This window comes from Eutrigla gurnardus (assembly GCF_963514095.1).
Source record: "Eutrigla gurnardus genome assembly, chromosome: 20".
Classification (NCBI taxonomy): Eukaryota; Metazoa; Chordata; class Actinopteri; order Perciformes; family Triglidae; genus Eutrigla; species Eutrigla gurnardus.
The window spans coordinates 4,288,192-4,306,541 of NC_139931.1; the positions used below are offsets into that span (position 1 = coordinate 4,288,192).

Genomic DNA, 18,350 nt, shown 5'->3' on the forward strand with positions numbered 1-18,350 from the left:
GAAAACTATATAAATAAAATAAAAAAAACATTCAAGCTGTGAACCAGAATTTGTTCTGAGACCTGAAGCAGCTTACTTACTCGCCCTCCTACACAATAAACAATCTATTCACTCCCTCAAACAGGCCTTCCTCTGCATGAAGCAACCCACAGTCAAAAGAAATTCAACGGCTAAATAAATATGGTGCTAAATAGTTGAACCGAACATGAGTTTTTATTTTGTTATTTACCAAGCAGCTCGCTGGGGGGGGGGAAATCGTACATACTTTATCAGCCTTGATGTTAACAAAACACATTGTGATCTTCTGTTTAAGTGAAAACACAAAGCAAGGTAAAAAAAATGTAAATCAATAACATTTTTGCATTATGGAGCATGAAGCATTCAAGTTAAGCCATAGTTCGTCTCTCCTCTTTCATTAAATAAAATCAACAGGTGGAGTTAGACGTTGCCAGTGCCAGACACCCTCAAAGGATGCGAGTGGAAAAAAAAAAGACTTGAGATGGAGCAACCCTGTGTGTTTAAACTGTGAAACCACACACACAAACCTACCAACAGGATCTTCTTGGAAAGTCAAAACACCATCTTAAATTCCAATTCATTGGGAGCTATAAACCCGATCTCCACTGGGATGTGGTCACACGGGAATAAGGCTGCTATTTTCCACACTGGCTGCTGTGGGGGCAACTAAAAACCCCAACATGGCAAACGAAGCAGATGAAAAAGAGAGAGCGAGAGGCTAGCTGATGATACGGCTGATTGACTGCAAGGAAGGGAACTCCTCACTGTCCCTGTTGTGCAGGGACTTGTGGGAGCTGAAGTCTTTAGGGGCCAGTACCTGTCTGCAAGTGGGGCACACCTGGCAGTCCAGCTCGGCTGCTGCGTGAGCCACCGTGGTGGGCATCTGCCAGGCGTTCTTCTTGTTCTTGTTTTTCTTTCCTCCTCCGGCGCCCGACTGCTTCTCCAGCGCCCTACAGTCTCCGTGAGCAGTCAGGAGTTCCTGCTGCTTGCTGGTGTCCGGCAAGAGCACCAGCAGCTCGTTAAAGATGCGGTTAAAGTCATCCCCGAGCAGGTCCTTACAGCTGCTGTGGTACTCCACCGCTGACATCACACTCTGGGAACAAAGAGGAGGAGGAGGGTGAGGAACAAGTTTGTAGCCACTAATGAGTATTGGCAAGTATTATTATGGGAACACAACATCTTAAAATAATTCTCAGGATCATCATTTTTTTTATATTATTTGGCAAGTACCTGTCTGAACTGTGCAGAGTAGTTTTTGAACTGGTTGAACTTTGACTCGTCGTTGTGGAGGTACATTCTAATGGACTGGATCAGCTCCAGGTTCCTCTGATGGAAATCCTCTGGCACCAGGTAACCAGTGCTCGACACCTTGGGGGGCCTGGGACATAAGAATTATAATAATTACAATAATTTCTTTGTCAAACACAGACGAACCCTATGAGAGCATGTACTAGAAAGGAGGATTGTCTCACAGGTTAACTGCAGACGGAGCAGGCTCCACCACATTGCTGTTGAGGGGGATTCCAGTGAATCCCGGCGGAGGTTTGGTGGCTGAGATCCCCAGGCCGGGTGGAGGTGGTGGCAGAGTGGAGGATGGGGCAGGAGTTGAGGCTTTCAGCGGGAAGGAGGACTTGAAGCCTGTGAGATAAACAAAGTGTGAGCTACGATGACAACGGACCTTTATTTTCAGTATGAACAATATAAAGGGAAGAACAGAAAATGCACCTGGTGGAGGCTTCTTGGTCATGAGAGCAGGGAACTCTTCCTCCTGTTCAATAGGGGGGTCTGCCTTGGGATGAGGAGTTATCGCAACAGCCTCTTTACTACTGGGTGCTGGTTTTTCAGGGTGGCCATTAGCCAGCCCACTCATCAGTGTCGCCGTCGGAGCGCTGGAGGGGGGTTTGATCCTTTTCTCGGGGACGTTCTCCTTTTGTGCCACCGTTTTCACCGAGATTGTACTGACGGTTTGTGTCGTCCCCGACATGGACGACACAGAAGGAGAGGGGACAGCCGTGTTCTTCTGCTGTTTTTTCTTCTTGTTGGCTTTAGAGGTAGGAGGCTCAGTGCTGGGGGTCGGGTTTGGAGGGGTGGAGGTCACAGTGGGGGGTTTGCTGTTGCCCCCTTTAACCGTGAGCAGAGAGGAGATGTCCAACATGGTGGGAACTGAGCGGAACTCCTGCTGCGTCAAACCTCCTTTATTATCATCATCAGAAGGAGGAGAGTGTGTAGATGCTTTTACATTCTCGCTCATCTTCTTTTTCCTCCGTGAAGATGAAGAGTTCGAGGAGGAGAGGAGCTGAGGGCCAGATGATGCAGATGAGAGCGGAGGGGGAGGTCTGGAGGACGGAGGGGGGTTAGGGTTAGAGATGGGTTTAGCTACAGCCGTATGGTTGGACCAAGCAGAGTTGGTGCCAGCTGCGTGTTTGAGGGGCCGGATTTTGGACACAAGCGCGGGGAAGTCCTCCTCTTGGAAGGAGGAGGACTTCTTGGGTTGGGCAGAGTAAGCCGGGGTCATGGGGGATGCAACGGCTACAGCCGATAGGCTCGGGAAGTCGTCTTCCTTCAAAGCTGCATGGGCCGCTGTTACCGCCGCAGGAGCTAACTTCACACTGGAGGGACGCAAACAACACAAAGTCAACATTTCAGTACACTTTGGTGTGTCATGAGGATTTCAGTGTGTACGGAGAAGAGTAAAACATTACATGGGTGGGGCAGCTGTGGCCCCTAAAGCTGGGAAGTCGTCTTCTTCTTCCCCTGGAGTAGCGCTCTGCATTGTTCTTACTGTTAAAGAGAACAAAACACATCAGCACAGTGAGTTTGGCTGCTGATGATCACTGCTGTTTCTTCTTCTGCAATACGTGTTTCTGCTTTTATAGCTAAATTATTGGCATCAACCAAGACAAGGAAATGGTGAAGCCAATAAACAACACACTTAGTATTAATTATACTTTTTCCACCTGGAGGTTTGGTTATTGGTTTGATGAGTCCGGCCCTGTGTTTGGGCTCTTCTGGCTCAGCTCTCTCAGTCCTCTCTTCTCTGCAGTGTTTGGGAGCGCTCCTCTCCTGCATTGTTCCTCTTTCCTCCTGTCTACGCATTGCCATGGAGGCCCTCATAGCAGCTGCCACCTCCCTGTCCTCCTCCTCTCTGCAAGGACAAGCACACAGTCAAATACACTCAAACGCAAGGAGAAACCGATCCGAGACAAACACGACTTTGAACAGATATTTGATTGTAGCAGCCACTAAAAATATGGTTTGAACAGTCGGGTAATAAAAGCACTGGTGTACAAGTACAAGGTTGTGGGACACATAAACCATTGCAATATGCAACCATCCATTCATTATTTTACAAGTTCACTCCTCAACAATGGCAGTGGATGCTCGGCAGTCCAGTTATCAGGGTCATGAAAGCGACAGCGATCCTTTGTATATCCTGCAAGGTTTCTATATGCTGTTGGTGCACAAATACACAGAAATCTTCCCTACAATATTTAAAGCAGTGGAGTCTGACTGTCATAAACCACCATCCATTCAATGCAGCATTGCTAATTTAGACTCACCGGGAGTACCTCCAGCTCTTCTGTCCCCCATGAATCCTTCCTCGTCCTCCTCGACTCTGACGCATCTCCTCATAGTCCTCGCCTGACACCAGACCTGAGGACAATGGAGGGTTTTTTTCACATTCACTGCCTTCAAACTACTACATCAACCTCTAATCATAAAGATGAGGTCATCCTCAAACACGGAGCGATAACATGCTCACCGACCTTCATTTCTCCTCTGTTGCCTCGGGGCGTAGTTAAACTGCAGGTCGATGTGGCGGTTCTGTCGGGCCTCTGCTCGGTTCTTGCTGTGTGCTGCAGCCTTGTGGGCCTTGTAGTCGATCTCGGAGCGGAATGCATGGGTGAACTGTTCTGTGGCACAGCGGCCCTCCTCACACAGATAGTGACTCTCTCTGAAGTGCTCACTCAGGTATGGATAATCACTGTTGATAGCAAAGTTAAAAAAATATATATTTTTGACACAGCCACCACACTAGAGCGACCAAATGGGGTTTCTATGTGTGACGAACAGCTATAAACACCTGTAATATTCCTGGGAACCATCTGCATCACAGAAATGGCAAAAGTAGTGGTCCCTGCGCAAGTGTTTAAGCAGCTCATCATTATCAAGGTAACGATCGTCGCAGAACTTGCAGAGCGGGTGTCCTCGGTGACTAGTGTCGTCTGGGTCTCCATGTGCTCTGTGACGAGCCAATTCCTTACGGTTGTACCATTTACGCTCATGGGAGAAGATCTGATGGGAGAGGTTTAGAGACACAGAGAAAGAAGTATTAGAATACAAATGTAATACAAGTTATGCACCCAACTAAGACAAGAATCAATACTACATTGTTTAGCATAAAAACGTAGGTATGCATAATAAGCTCAACTTATAACTAAATGAGCATTCTTCTTAGGGAGGACTAAAAGTTTCCAAATATCAACTTAAGGCTCGCAGGTAACCCATTCAACTCTGAAGATAGTTTCTTGTCTAATATAAACCCTAAGTACGCTGATTCCTTGGCTGTAACTTCAAAGTCACCCACTACCAATCTGAACCCAGGATCATTTATATTCTGCTTACCACGTGCTAACTTTGTGGATTTCTGAACCAAAGTGATTTTCTACTTCTAATGTCTCGTGACGAGAGACTAGGAGAGCTGAACCATCTGCGTAATCCCCTGCAGCAGCTGGTTGGGGATGAATATACCTTGAGATGCTTTGTGCAGAGCTTGCAACAGAAGAGCTCATGCTGCTTCCTCATGTGCTGCTCCAACTCTTCAAACTTGGAAAAGACCTTCGGCTCCGAACAGCGGAGGCACTCTGGCAACAGCAGATGCCTGATAAAAAACACACAAACACAGACCGAGCAATCAGTAAAAACAAGGACACAATATGGTTTTATCCCAATAATAAAACACTGGAGGATTTTCCTCATTTACCAGGCTACTTTTAGTCACAATATGTCTGCATGTGGTTACATACTTCCCAACACTTCATCAGGCTACTGCTTGCGGCAAGATGTGCTTTTCTATGGAGTCAGGTCAGTGACATTTTGAATTTTGGTATTGAAAAAAATTGCCATTGAAAAGAAATCCTGAACTAAGAAAAGCAAACACTGGCATTTTCATACTTGCATTAAAATAAAAGTTGTATTGCCACTGAAAAATACAACACGGGCATTAAAAAAAACAAGCTACCAATAAAGAGAAAATGTAAAACACTTATTCATTTACCATATATTCACACTGTTATTGTTATTTTCTTACACAATGATGCGTTAAGTTTCTATTCAGTTTTCAGTTTCAATTCTCACCAAAGGGAGAGTGACACAGCCATATGTTACCAGCATTTGACTGGTAGATTGAGTATCCATTGCCTGTAGTCGCTGGTACAGTGAACTTGTGTATAACAACACAATAATAAATAACGGAGAGCAGAGCAGCACCTGTATCGGGCGTAGATCCTGTCGTCACAGAAATAGATATCATGCTTCTTCTCACAGGGGAACTGCTGGTAGGGCAGAGACGAGAAGGCCTCCAGCTTTTTCACAAACACCACCTGAGGACAACAAGACAGTCAGAACCACAGTATATGAACTTATTCATAAACACATACTCTTTGTGCAGGGACAGAAAGGCTGTTGTGCACTGTTGATACAAAATATATATTCCGAGGCAAGTAAGGATAGTTTGGTAAGATTGAAAACTAAAAATGGAGCTGCTGTCATATATATGTTATGTAATGTTTCCTCTGGAATTATGGGAAAGTAGTCACCGTATATAACAGGTTAGTAAACCGTATATAACAGGTTAGTAAACCGTATATAACAGGTTGCATATATATTTATTTGCTATTTTAAAGGGAAGCAGTTCAAAACAATCACACAACAGCAACAACCAGCTGTAATAATAGATGACAATGAACATTTCACAGTTGACAGGTAGTGTAAACGTCACTTTTTAAGAGAGTGGTAGATAGTAAGGCCCAAAGTCCAGCCCAACGTTAGCTGAAACCGAGAGGAACAATCGAAGGCTAGCAGACACACACGTCAGTTGCCGTAGAAATAAAAATGTCTAGCATTTGGCTAAATAGACAGCAGCAACAAGTACAGCCTCGACACTTTCGGTGCAACTGTCAGTGATCCCCCTCGCTGTCTCCCACTAGCAACCGAGCTACCGCCGCTGAGCCATTTATAACGTGCTAACACGCTGGTTTGTCAGAGAGCTAACAGCTGACATGCTCTCCCAGCCTTAGCTTAATGCACTGACAGCTCACCGAGCCACACGATAACCCCGCTGGGCTAGCACTGTGTCAATGTGTTAGCCTACCCTACCTGATTAAAGGTAGAACTAGCTAGCTTACCTGGTGGGCTTGCTAATGTTACAGCGAGCTACCTTAGCTAAGCTAATGACAGCGAGGAAGAAGGGTAACGTTACGTTACTCTGTGGACACCACTAGTCAATGTCTTATCTTTAAACAACGCTTTTTATTCATCATGCATCCAGTTACGTTATTAAATCAGAGAAATTCAGATTATTTTTATAGGATAAAGCTGCCAGAGGCGTGCGGCCTAGTTAGCACCAACCGGGCGCCATCCCCGAGGCACAGTAGCGGAGGAATGCCCACCTTGTCGAGCTCTTCCCGGCAGACGGCGCAGTACTTCTGGTCGCACAGCACCCTCATTTTGGTGGAGCAGCGGTAACAAACCGGGTGGTCGCATTTTCCCAGGGCGAAGATGTCGACTTCTTGGCAGCACAGGACGCAGTGCTTCTCCGTGTCTTTAGTGGCGGTTGGAGCCATGGCGTCGAGAAAGGCACAAATCAACTTAAGTGCTATTTGTTATGAAGAAGACACCACAGTCGCGAGAGCGCTTACGTAATTATGAAAGTCTGATTCACTGCCGCCGCGTCACGTATCGGTTGTGCCTCCGACCTGTATAGCATGCGGATGGGACGTCTCGCCTTGTGGTGCGGAGCTGCTTAGACCTATCGCACGCTTTTCCTTTTGCGCAAGCCATCACGGCTGTTCCACGTGTGTCCCGTGGTGTGTGCCAGACAGGACACCGGTCTGATACGAGATACTGTACTTTGGGAAATAGTATTTACTACAAAATAAATACCCACAGGTACATCTATGGATTTTTATCATCAGATTTAGGAAATATGTCAAGATTAGGATTTACTGCATTATAGTATTGTATTTTTTCCCTTCTCAATGTATATAAATATAAATCCCTGATGCTTCCTTGGAGATTTAGAAGTATTATATCGTTTTTTTTTGTTTAATTATTTACTGCTTTTAATAGAATTCTGCACCATAAATGATCTGAAGCAACCTGAGCACACAGGAGACCAGGAAGGAGAAGTGTTGGGTGCCATCCAAGTCAGCTGCAGGCTCCCACATTTGCAAAATTTGATGTGGAGCTGGAATGAAACATACCGTATAAACCCTTTTAAGATCATAACCTTGGTTGTGTTGTGCACCTATTTAACAATATATGGTGACAATTACAAACGTCTTCAGCACAGGGTTATATAGAGGAACACAATCAGTAGAATTAGAGGGAAAAGTGTTTTATTTGAAGGATGAGGTCACCATTAAAGATTCAATGAAATGTTGAAAACTTGAAAGATAATAAAGGGACAGATTTCCAGGGAGTCGAAGTCCCCATCGTGATTAGTACATCAGTGCAGTAATGCGGTGAAACAGCCATGGTTGTGGAGCTGGCTAGCGTCTCTTGTAGTGGTTGCTGCTCAGGCCCATGAATCTGAACGTGCAGCTGGCAATATTCTCATAGAGAAGGAACATGAGTGCAGCCGTCAGCACCGTCTGCAGCAGCTTGGCCTCCAAGCCTTTAAACAGACCCAATACGCCGTACTTCCTATAGAAGGACACCAGAGTTAAAAAGGAAAGAAAAAACATGTCAATTATCACTATCTGAAGATAAGCCTTCTTAACATTTATAGTGGTGCATTAGTATGTTTTAAATAGAGGTTTAAAAAGACATTGTTTTTGTTCCCCTAATGAGTTATTGAAGTTTCACTGTTCAGCGATCAGGACACCATGTGTACAGCCATTGTTTACTCATCTGCAGTGGTTCATGTGGTATACAAGCATAGACATACAGTATTTACACCCTTCTAAATAAAAGACAACAACAGCAACTTGTAGGCTGGATGAATAAAAGGAGTTCTCTCGTTTTTCATGGCAATATTAACACGTTCTATGTTACTGGACCATTTACAATTATGCAAAGTTCTGCAAAATGTAAAAATTATTACAATTAAAACCTTATTTGAGAAGCTTAATATGTAATCTGTGTTTGTGTGCACCCACCTCACTCTGTTGACCAACAGACACTTGATTGTCCTCAGACTGGACACTAGTCTTGACTCATCTGTTGACGCACGGAACTGGCCAAACTGTAGCGATTTAATAAAAAACAACAACAAAGACACACACAAAAAAAACCATGCTCTTAAAGCCGCAATGTGTATAATTAGTGTGTGGGATCAAAGCATCTTATCAATTATTCTGACTTTACACTTGTAAATAAAACCCACGTGCTGTAAACACAAAACCTACCCTGAGGATGGACTGTATCGTCTGCAGCGGATACGTAGCAATGGTGGCAACGGCTTTGGCAACGGCACTGATCATGAAGACCTCAGCAGATGACAGCTTTGGGGGGGGGGTAAATAATTTCATATTATTAGCAGAACAGTGGTGACCTTTAGGTCTATCTGAGGAGTACGCCCTCTAGAGGGTTTACAGGAACCGTCACACTAATTAGTGACGTGATAACTCACATTATCCTCATACATTCATCCACCGTTGCTACGGTGAACAAAAATGCATAAAGGATCTGCTTCAACAGTCTCTCTCTGCTTAAGCCGCACAAAAGTCATGTGAACAGAATTAGTGCATTTCGAGTGTCCACCCGTCCAGATAACGGGATGACCTGAAGTAACTTCCCTCCTTTTCTTTTCCATTGGTTAGTTAAAATTTGTATAAGACTATTATGCATATATTTTATTTTACTATTATGAGGCACTTCTGTTTACCTGTAATATTAGTTTATTATAATAACGTTATATTATATTGTAAATTGTATTATATTCAGGTTATTCAGCGACAGTGTATTACTGATCATTCTAACTCTTTTTTTAACATATTTTGAGCTTTTATAAATATTTAATATTTTATGTTTCAATTTCCAGGGATGTTCAAAACATGTTCTCATGTTATCTGTACTGTAACTGGCGTTTTTAATTTATTTGTTCCTCCTTTTACATTTCAATTTTCACAGCCCTTTCTTAAATGTTTGTTATAAAGTGCTTTTGTAAGAGTAATATTGTCTAATTTCAGCACAGATGACTCCTTTCCTTCAAACGTCTGTATTCTCCTAACCCCTCCCTCCCTCCCTCACCTCCCTGGACGCTCCTCTCCTCAGCTGCCTCTTCAGGCCTTCGTAAATCATGAACTGGATGGCGGGGTTCAGCACCAGCAGCAGGGACGGGAAGGTCCCGTTCCACAGCGCGCCCACGCCCTCATCACGGATGATCTGCACAAAAGCATCTGCAAAAAAACAAAAGAGCAAATCAGCCATTACTGACAAAAAAAACGTGTGGTTTCACGCCTCCGTTAAACAGTCACGTTGCAGTTTACAATATGGTCAAAAATGGCATGGATGCACAGAACATACACAGAACTTACCCAGAATGCCAGAGTAGTTGGTGGGCCGTATATCTGCATTGCGGAATTTGGATCCCTGAAGCTTCAGCCTGGTGTTGACCACCCACAACGGCGTGGTAACCAGTACATTTATAACACCTAGAGGCAAGAAGGAGGATGAAAGTCGAGGTAAGTCACGGAGAAAAACGGAGGTGGACTCAAATCCTAAATTGGATTGACTAAAGTCAGTAAAACGAGGCTTTTACCTGCAGCGATGCCTATGATTAAGTCGGTGCTCGTTACCGACTGCCTTCCCTTCAGCCAGTTAGCCTTCAGGCTGTGGAAACAGTAGAAGTAAACAAAGTTGGAGCAGCACAGGCTGCAGATGACTGGGAACCATCCTCGGTATGGAGCTAATCTGCAGGGGTGGACAGCAAACACAGGAACATGCCTTAGAGCAACTTCAAGTTGTCAAACCTATCTTTTATTTACACCTTTTCTCGTTCAGCAGGAGATTCAAGGCGTTTAAATGTATTTGCATTAACTAACAACAACTTTTCTATTACACTCACATTCCTTCCTCTTTGACAATGTCTGCCAGAACGGCTGGAGTCGATTTGGCCTTCCTGTTTTCGTCCACTGAACACAAACAAAACACAAGTTGTTTTTTAATAACAGCATTATATTAATGATTATAATAAGAGTGCAGAACTGCGGTTTCTCACCTTGTAGCCTCAGTCTGGCGGTATCAAGAGGGAAAAACACTGTCATAGCAGTCACACTGCCCTGAAACAGGGAATCAGCTCTTTAGGGAAGAAACTTTACACCAAACTCCATTGAGAAATCTAACAATTTAAAGTATATATGTATAGCACAAGGCAGCACAGAGAATACACTGTATCTGAACAATCATAACACATTCAGTTCGTTATATGTAATGCCATCTGTTGACGAACGGAAAGGTTAGTCAAAGCATTTAAAAACGTACACATCTTAGTTCATTTAACGTGTTATTTGGCAGTTAGGTAAACTTTGAGTGGACTTTTGTGTGGGAGACATAAAGCTGCTGATATTATTCACCCACAAACAGAAATCAATAGTGAAACTAAAGCTCATAACTCACCACCGCTCCTGATACAGCGTGGACCAAACCCTCGTACGAGAAAACCCCGAAGCTCATCTTGAAGGGTATTCATTTATTTCAAGCTTTCATTATTATTATTTTTTTGCTCGACTAAAAAATAACGTTCACCCCCCGAAAACAACACAGCTGTCGCACGCTCTCGCTGTTTCAAATGGCTCGCTTCCTTATGTGCGACTTATGGTTTCCCCTCAGAACACGAGAGCATTGTGGGTAATGTAGTACTCGTCGCGCTTCTCATTGTGGGTTAGTTCTAGCCAATGAAACACATCGCATTCTTTGTTTATTTTTCTCTTCTAGGAATATGTAGTCTGAATAAAAGTTGGTTGATTTATTTAAGTCTAGTATTTGTGTTATTAATGAGAAGATGAAGCTAACAACATCATGGAAACTCACATTCAGAGATGAACAGCAGCCCCTTCAGGTGTTACACCACAGACATAAACCTTTTATTGATGTTGAAACAACAAAATGCACAGAAACATACAGCGTAGTGGGCTATATGCTTTTACATGCCATGCAGTGAACTTACCAGTCATCTGATCATATACCGCATGGCACAGACGTGATAAAACCATCGATTCAAAATGAACTTGAGCAAGGCACTTATTTCTCAGCTACTGTACAAGACTGGTTATACTGGGCAGCAATAAGGTAATCAGTGAGGCACTGGCTCAATGCTTTGTATGCAACTTAAATGCAATGCCGACAGTCAGTGAGATGCAGCATGCATTCTCAACCTTCATTGTTAAACAGCTAAAATATATAAATAAATTAAATAAAAAATCTATAATAATATATCAGTCTCCAGACCATTCAGTCAGCCACTCCTGACACTGCCTCCTCTGCTCCTCACTCTCCTCCTCCCTCCTCTGTTTCCGGCGTTCTGTCCTCCTCTCCTCCTCCCTCCTCGCCCTCTCTCTCTTCTCATCTTTGATTTTCCTGTCCTCCGCCTGCCGGCGCTCCAGCAGTGCCTCCACAGTGGCCGGCAGTGTCCGTAATGAGCGCTGCGGGAGCCACTTGGGATCCAGCGTGGGGAGAAAGGGGTCTCCAGCAGAGACGAGCAGGGGCTCAGGTTCCAGGGGAATGTGGAGCAGGTGGGCGTGCAGCATCATGCGGTAGGGGGCGTCATCTGCTCCCGAGCTGTAGGTAAAGTCCCCGACGATGGGGTGGCCTATTGCGCTGCAGTGGACCCTTAACTGGTGGGTTCGCCCTGTGGGTGGGGGGGTTGATGATAAGATATTATTGTGCTCTCTATGATATTTGTTGTTGTTTGACTCATGCAAGCTTAGACTTTACTTTCTACTTTTATTTGTGTTCTTTTCTTTGTAAGAACTTGATTCATTGAGTGTTGAGTAGTCTTGTAAACTCTATTTTGTACTGTCCAATTAAGAATTATTTCTATAGAAGGTCAAAAGAAGAAATTCATCATCACATGAAAAAAAAAGAGTAAATGATTGTTGTTACCAGTGAGCGGCTGCAGTAGCACCTTGGTGACAGGGTCTCCATCATACATGCCGTACTCCAACACCGTCAGCTCAGTTTGGCAAGGCTTGGCGTTCTCACAACCTGATGACAGAAGGACGGGGCAAGATCAGCAAGAAAATAAAGTTAATAGTTCAATCATATCAAACATGCATCATGAAATATGTGAAACGTCTTGAAAACACACACACACACACCTTCTGTTCCCTCAATACACATCATGTGTGTTTTTCCATCTGAGGAGTTTTTGCCTATGGAGAAGTCCAAAGTCTGTATCTCTTCTTTCACCCAGCCACGAACCTGAGAAGCAAATTTTTAAAATTCAATTTCCTTCCTTTTTTATTCACACGTAAAAGAGAAAAATGCAATGTCACGTACAGGACATAAGGTAATAACTCTGTTGTGTGTTTGTGTGTTTGTGTTCCATACCAGGGCGAGGTAGGCTTTAGTGACAGTGCGGTCTTTGAAGCAGCGGTAAGCTCGGCCAGCAGCAGCCTTATTGAGGGCGACACAAAGAGCCCCACTTGTGGAGAAATCCAACTGATGACAGAACCTGTTGGGGGGGGGTTATTATTATTATTACTCTTCATGAGCATGGTGTATGTATTCATGATGGTATTGGTGGGATTCTGACCTGAATCCGTAGTAGGTGCTCGGGTCTGCCAGCTGTGGGAAGTGGTGGCGAAGCTGCGCCTGCACGGTGTGTTTCTCGTACCACATCTTGCTGTCAATGCGGATGTCCCAGTGCTTGTTCACGATGATGAAGTCATCGCTCTGGTACAGCACACGCAGGCTCTCCAGGCTGGCAGACTCCACCGTCATCGTGCAGCGTTTTAACTCCCACAAATCATCCAGCCCTGCAGGATAAGGAGGCGTGTCTTGATATTATTATTATGACTGAATCAGATGTATTAAACATTAAGAACCTTTGTTTAGAGTATACATACTACAATTTTACTAAACTTGCACTTACAGTAACACAAGAACAGTTGGACATCTTACCGTGATCCATATTTTATAAAGGAATCATGTTAAATGCTGAGTAGCAAGGTTCAAGCAAATGTAGCAGTCAGTGTAGTAAAACCTACAATATTCCACTATATTAGCAAAAATAAAAATAAAATGGAAACGTTCCCATAAAGCACAAGTACCGATATTTTTACTTTATTTCAGCTAATCATCTTCTTGGTTAACTGGCAGCTAGCTTAGCACCGGCTAGCATGTAACCACCGTTGCTAGCCACTGTATGCTAACACTACAAGCTAACTAGCTATTTGTGAGCGTCATAATATTGCGACTGTCTCGATAACTTACCTCGAATTACCAGTCAAGACTAACAGGCGGTGTATTTTTTCGACATAAGGAAAGTAAAAGTAGATCTATGAGGAACACACAGATGTAAACAAATCCACAAGTTGTTCCTGAGCGGCCGCTTCCTTCTTCTTCTTCCTCGTTGGTGTTTATTATGGCAGATTACAAAGACCGATGTGTACAGCGCCATCTGCTGTACTGATGTGTGTAGCGTCGTGGTTCTCTGGGTGTATTTCAATAACTAGGATTATTGAATTATGAATAACTTTGCTGAGTATTACTGTAGATAATAATAATAATAATAATGATAATAACACTAATAATAATAATCATAATCACAATATATTTTATTTGTAGTGCACTTGTCATTCAATGAAGTGCTTAAATTAAAACATAAACGCATAGGCATAAAAACATCACATCACATAACCAGATTACTGTAATTTCATCTCTTCTCCTGAACAGGTTACGAAAATCTATTTTTAACTGCCACATTATGGATTACTGTAATACTTATAGTATGTTTATTGCATTTGTTTCATCTGTTTCTGCAACGCACTGTTTCATAATCCCTCACCTCAACCTCACCTCCACACTTTTATCCAGCAGATCGCCGTGTCACCGGCTCTGATGACACGCTGCATCCAGGACTGTGAGTGGTGGTATTTGAGATGATGAAATACTGTCGTTTTCTGTTTTGTTTATGTATTTTGTGCCAGCAGGGACATTTGGGGGGAAAGAGACAATGGGTCAAATTTAGATAGCCAGACAAAATGTGAAATAAATCTTTATCACTAGAAATTATAAATAAATAATTATGTATCATCTTTAATTTAAATTATAGTAAATTATATTCATAATTTTCTACTTTTTCCACATTTTAGCATCTTGTTCTACCTCACAATACATCAGAAAACACAATACCATCTCATATTTATACCTTTAAATGTTGAATTATGAAACAACTTGAAGGTTCCAACCATGAATCATCTCTCCGTATTAATTCCATCACACTAGACCTCCTCATAACTCAAACTAACAAAAGACTGTATTAGCAAAGTGCTGATTGTTTTGAACACACTGTGCCTGAAACATGGGGGTTGAATAAAGTGCAGGTCCTTCCATTAATCCCTAAACACAGCAGGTATGAAGGTGTTTTCAGTTAAGAAGATCAAGAATGATTATATAATTGGAATTTCATAACCCCAATCTGCTGCACAGTGTACGCTACAGGATTCAAATACGGGGTCGTGTTGGTCATTGTTGCATAATATCTCAGAGCAAATCATCTCAGGGAGCTGATTGGCGGGTTAGCCCTTGCATGCACTATGACAGGAGAGCACCTCACATGCACACACATGAAGGAGATGCACGTGACTCGACGCAACTTCAGTGGAAATCAAGCGGTTTCACAGAGATAACAGAGAAGTGGAAGAGGAGAGAGGCTCTCTCTCAACGGCAAGGATCTATCATTGTTCCTCGTCCCAAAACTGGATATTCTTTTGCTTTTTTTAACTACAAAATCACTATTATTTACTGGAAATACTTCCAGATTTCACTGGTGTGTGTTTTGTTTTGGGGGGCTGGATGTTCTCTGGATTTAGCTGACTCTAGTTGACTTTCTTCATCTTGGATTTATCCTTCATGACCTTTTGGATCTTCTGAGGAGTTCAAAAGCTTGGTGTCCGATAAGCTCCTTCCTCCTCAGGTGTGGGTATTCATGCTGGATTCAGAGTTTTCTCCCACGTTAAGGAGAAAAACAGGCGAATCATTGAAAGTGTAGGTGTGACAAGCTCTTCTCGCCCTTGCATTTGTTGTTGTTTTCTCACTTGCCCCACCACACGTGTTGTGATCTGTTTGCACACGATGGAGACCACGTCGTTTCTGCAGGCTCGCTGCGACGAGCCCATAATGACCTCGGACTGGGGCCTCCCTCTGCTGCTGGCTCTGCTGACTCTGGCGCTGCTCTACGCCTTCCTCTACCTGCCGGCTGCCGCCCAGCGAGCCCTGCTGGAGCAGGCGCTCGGCAGCAACAACACCGTGACCTCGCCGAGCACGCAGGACTGGCTCGCCGACGAGTAGGACGGATGGAAGCACGGACAAATCCACAACAAGGTTTATCAATGGACAAAATTACAACATGAAGCAGATTGGTTGAATCTTTCATCCAACACAGTTTGGACCAAACAATGTAAATAAAACTTTTAACACATTAAAATATTGCACACTTTCTTCAGTTCATTGAAGATTTCCAGTTTGTTTCTCGAAGGAATAGTTTGAGGTTTAGTTTGGGATAAACACCTGTTTCTTGGAGGAGCTCATGTCTGCACAATCAAATGATAAAATATATAGCTTAGCTAAGTCTAAAGAGTGGAAACAGGTGGAAACAGCTAGCCTAGCTCTGTCGAAAAGTAACAAAATCCACCTGCAAAGCAGCAAATCAAACATCCAGGATGGAGGCTTTGATTTGCTGCTCCTCGCCAAGAAATAGTCCCTCCATGAGCTCAAATCTTTACAGTCTTTATGCTAATTATCTAAGCTAACAGTCTCCTCACTATTCGACTTACAAAAAATAAAGAGACTTCTCACTGCTTGTTTGAATTGCCTTTATTAAAAGATACAGGTTACTAGATTTGACACCAATATTTGAGGATTCAGCACTTGATGGTTACAGGCTGGGGCATTAAACACAGACCACATGTTTCCAGCTGTCTGTGCCTTTAAAAAGATCCCTGTAAATACTGTATCTGCAGTATGTGGCAACCATTGACATCTGGATAATTGTGTCAGCATCTTCTTCTTTTTTTTTTTTTTTAAATCACATTAAATTTTTACAATAAAGTCGTAAAAAAAGGAAGAGAGAATCTTGCTAAACCATGCAACACCCAACAAGCCAACATTTACAGTTAGTCTTAGATCACAACAATTTCAAATTCAATGTTCAATATGTTCAGCAACAATGACAATATCATATCCAAAGACTTAACACAATAATGATATTTCTTACTTTTTTAAGGGGGATTAATTCATCCCTTGATATTCTTCTCAGACAGAACTCCCATCATTCAGCTTCCATCTTAAATGTTTATATTCACACCTTGGGTCCCTGGTATATGAGAGAGTTTAGAAAGGGCAGATTTTGTTCATTTTTACTGAATGAATAGTATCAAATCCTAGAGGACGTGCATGCATCTCTTTCTACAATATGCACATTTGAGTCTTTCGTTGGTCTGCTCGTTCAAAACGCTCCACGAAGACTTGAGAGAAGCGGTGCCTTCAAAGCACTCTGCAATGTTAAAATACACCGTGCCAAGTTTGATTAAACACATCATCCCACTTATCAATGATTTGGATTATTAGAGTGTAATGTTATTATAGGGGTAAAGCATGCCTTTACTTCCTGTAGAATTAATGAGTATTATCAGTTTCTTTGTGTGTGATTTGTTAACTGCATTCAGAAGGCAGATTAATGACGAAATCATTATAAACAACTGTTAATATCACGATATGAACGTAAGTATTGTTGAAGCTTTTCCCCTTATCAATCACCAGACCAATCAATGACCCATGACATGGGATACAAAATATATGCTTTAACTTGAGAACTATTTGAAGAAAATACATGAGCTTACTGACACCCTGAAACCCCAGATAAAACAGGGAGACAACCAGATTTTGCCACTCTTATTATTATTAACTAGTTAATAATGAGATATTATGCCTTGGAGATGTAAGCAGGGAATTTGTTGCCATGGATACATTTTTATTGGCCTATAAATGTTGGCAAAATTGGCAAAAAAAGCCGAATTAGCTTTTTATCAGTTGCTGTTTGCAGTGATGTACAGACGACTGTCGCTGGGTTACTTTGAAACTAAAGAAAACTTTAAGTTCTGGGCTTATTTCTAACTAGATATACGGACGCTTTTCGCAGTGAACCTCAGAGATAATGAAAATGATGATGTGGATTATATCCAGATGTCCAGATGTGACCGAGTTATGACGAAGAAAGGATTGCGCATTTCGACGCGGTAAAGGTAACAGACTCTGTCCTCAAGGGGGCGACATAGAGCCAACTTCGACTCTCTTTAGTTGAATCCAGAATATTTCCTCCTGAACATCCAAATGCACTGTATTTACATATTTAATCTCTTTGGGGAAATCTGTTTGACAGATATTGAATGTTTGCAAGTATGGAGGTCTATATATTGTATTTCCCTTTGATTTTGCAGAACCCCTCCTACTGCTGCTTTCTAGAGGAAACGCACAGTAAAAGGAAAGAAAGCCATTCCATCATGTGGCAACTCAGGATGGATGCAATATAGATGTAGAAGATGTTTTGTCTAAAAGTCAGGACACCTGCATTAAACAGACGAGGAAGAAAATGTATAAGAGGAGGATGAGGAAGAAAAGGAGGAGAAGCAGAGCCTCCTGTCTCGGAACAAGATGGAGGAGGGTGAAGGAGGAGGAGAAGGAGGGGAAGAACAGGAGTGAACGATGGGAAGAGCATCATCATCTCTCTCCCTCTATTCATTCCAGTCCTTGTTGAGGTCGAAGTTCCACTCCCAGTCCAAGTAGTCATTCTTGTCGTCGTCGGTGAAGCGGGACTTCACCTGATACTGACCGCGTGACATCATACCTTTGGGCGCCTCATCAACCGGGCAGAGAACCTCGTGCTC

General features: G+C 42.9%; 4 protein-coding genes across 4 annotated transcripts in view; all 4 read right to left on the minus strand.

The window, feature by feature from the left end:
- Window positions 1-179: 179 nt before the first annotated feature.
- Window positions 180-6,938, minus strand: znf598 (zinc finger protein 598). Its single transcript, XM_084037896.1, has 12 exons — window positions 6,690-6,938; window positions 5,509-5,621; window positions 4,771-4,900; window positions 4,103-4,314; window positions 3,786-4,003; window positions 3,579-3,672; window positions 2,976-3,163; window positions 2,721-2,799; window positions 1,744-2,627; window positions 1,491-1,656; window positions 1,249-1,396; window positions 180-1,111 (listed from the first exon to the last, which is right to left on the minus strand). The coding sequence occupies exons 1-12, from the start codon at window positions 6,861-6,863 to the stop codon at window positions 737-739; spliced, it is 2,781 nt and encodes a 926-aa protein (XP_083894022.1). The 5' UTR covers window positions 6,864-6,938; the 3' UTR covers window positions 180-736.
- Window positions 6,939-7,620: 682 nt separating this feature from the next.
- slc25a17 (solute carrier family 25 member 17) lies at window positions 7,621-11,037 on the minus strand. Its single transcript, XM_084038047.1, has 9 exons — window positions 10,861-11,037; window positions 10,463-10,523; window positions 10,310-10,376; window positions 10,004-10,155; window positions 9,780-9,896; window positions 9,493-9,641; window positions 8,649-8,744; window positions 8,400-8,485; window positions 7,621-7,944 (listed from the first exon to the last, which is right to left on the minus strand). Exons 1-9 carry the CDS (start codon window positions 10,915-10,917, stop codon window positions 7,791-7,793), a joined length of 939 nt encoding a protein of 312 aa, XP_083894173.1. The 5' UTR covers window positions 10,918-11,037; the 3' UTR covers window positions 7,621-7,790.
- A 260-nt stretch (window positions 11,038-11,297) lies between these two features.
- On the minus strand, window positions 11,298-13,815 carry rpusd1 (RNA pseudouridine synthase domain containing 1). The gene is made up of 6 exons (XM_084037041.1): window positions 13,678-13,815; window positions 12,998-13,220; window positions 12,793-12,916; window positions 12,561-12,663; window positions 12,346-12,447; window positions 11,298-12,091 (listed from the first exon to the last, which is right to left on the minus strand). Exons 2-6 carry the CDS (start codon window positions 13,183-13,185, stop codon window positions 11,679-11,681), a joined length of 930 nt encoding a protein of 309 aa, XP_083893167.1. The 5' UTR covers window positions 13,186-13,220; window positions 13,678-13,815; the 3' UTR covers window positions 11,298-11,678.
- Window positions 13,816-16,263: 2,448 nt separating this feature from the next.
- Window positions 16,264-18,350, minus strand: part of arhgdig (Rho GDP dissociation inhibitor (GDI) gamma) — a 20,017-nt gene continuing 17,930 nt past the window's right edge. The window contains exon 6 of the mRNA XM_084037020.1: window positions 16,264-18,350. This exon is cut by the window's right edge and continues 47 nt beyond it. Coding sequence (XP_083893146.1) covers window positions 18,198-18,350 — 153 coding nt within the window. The 3' untranslated portion in view covers window positions 16,264-18,197.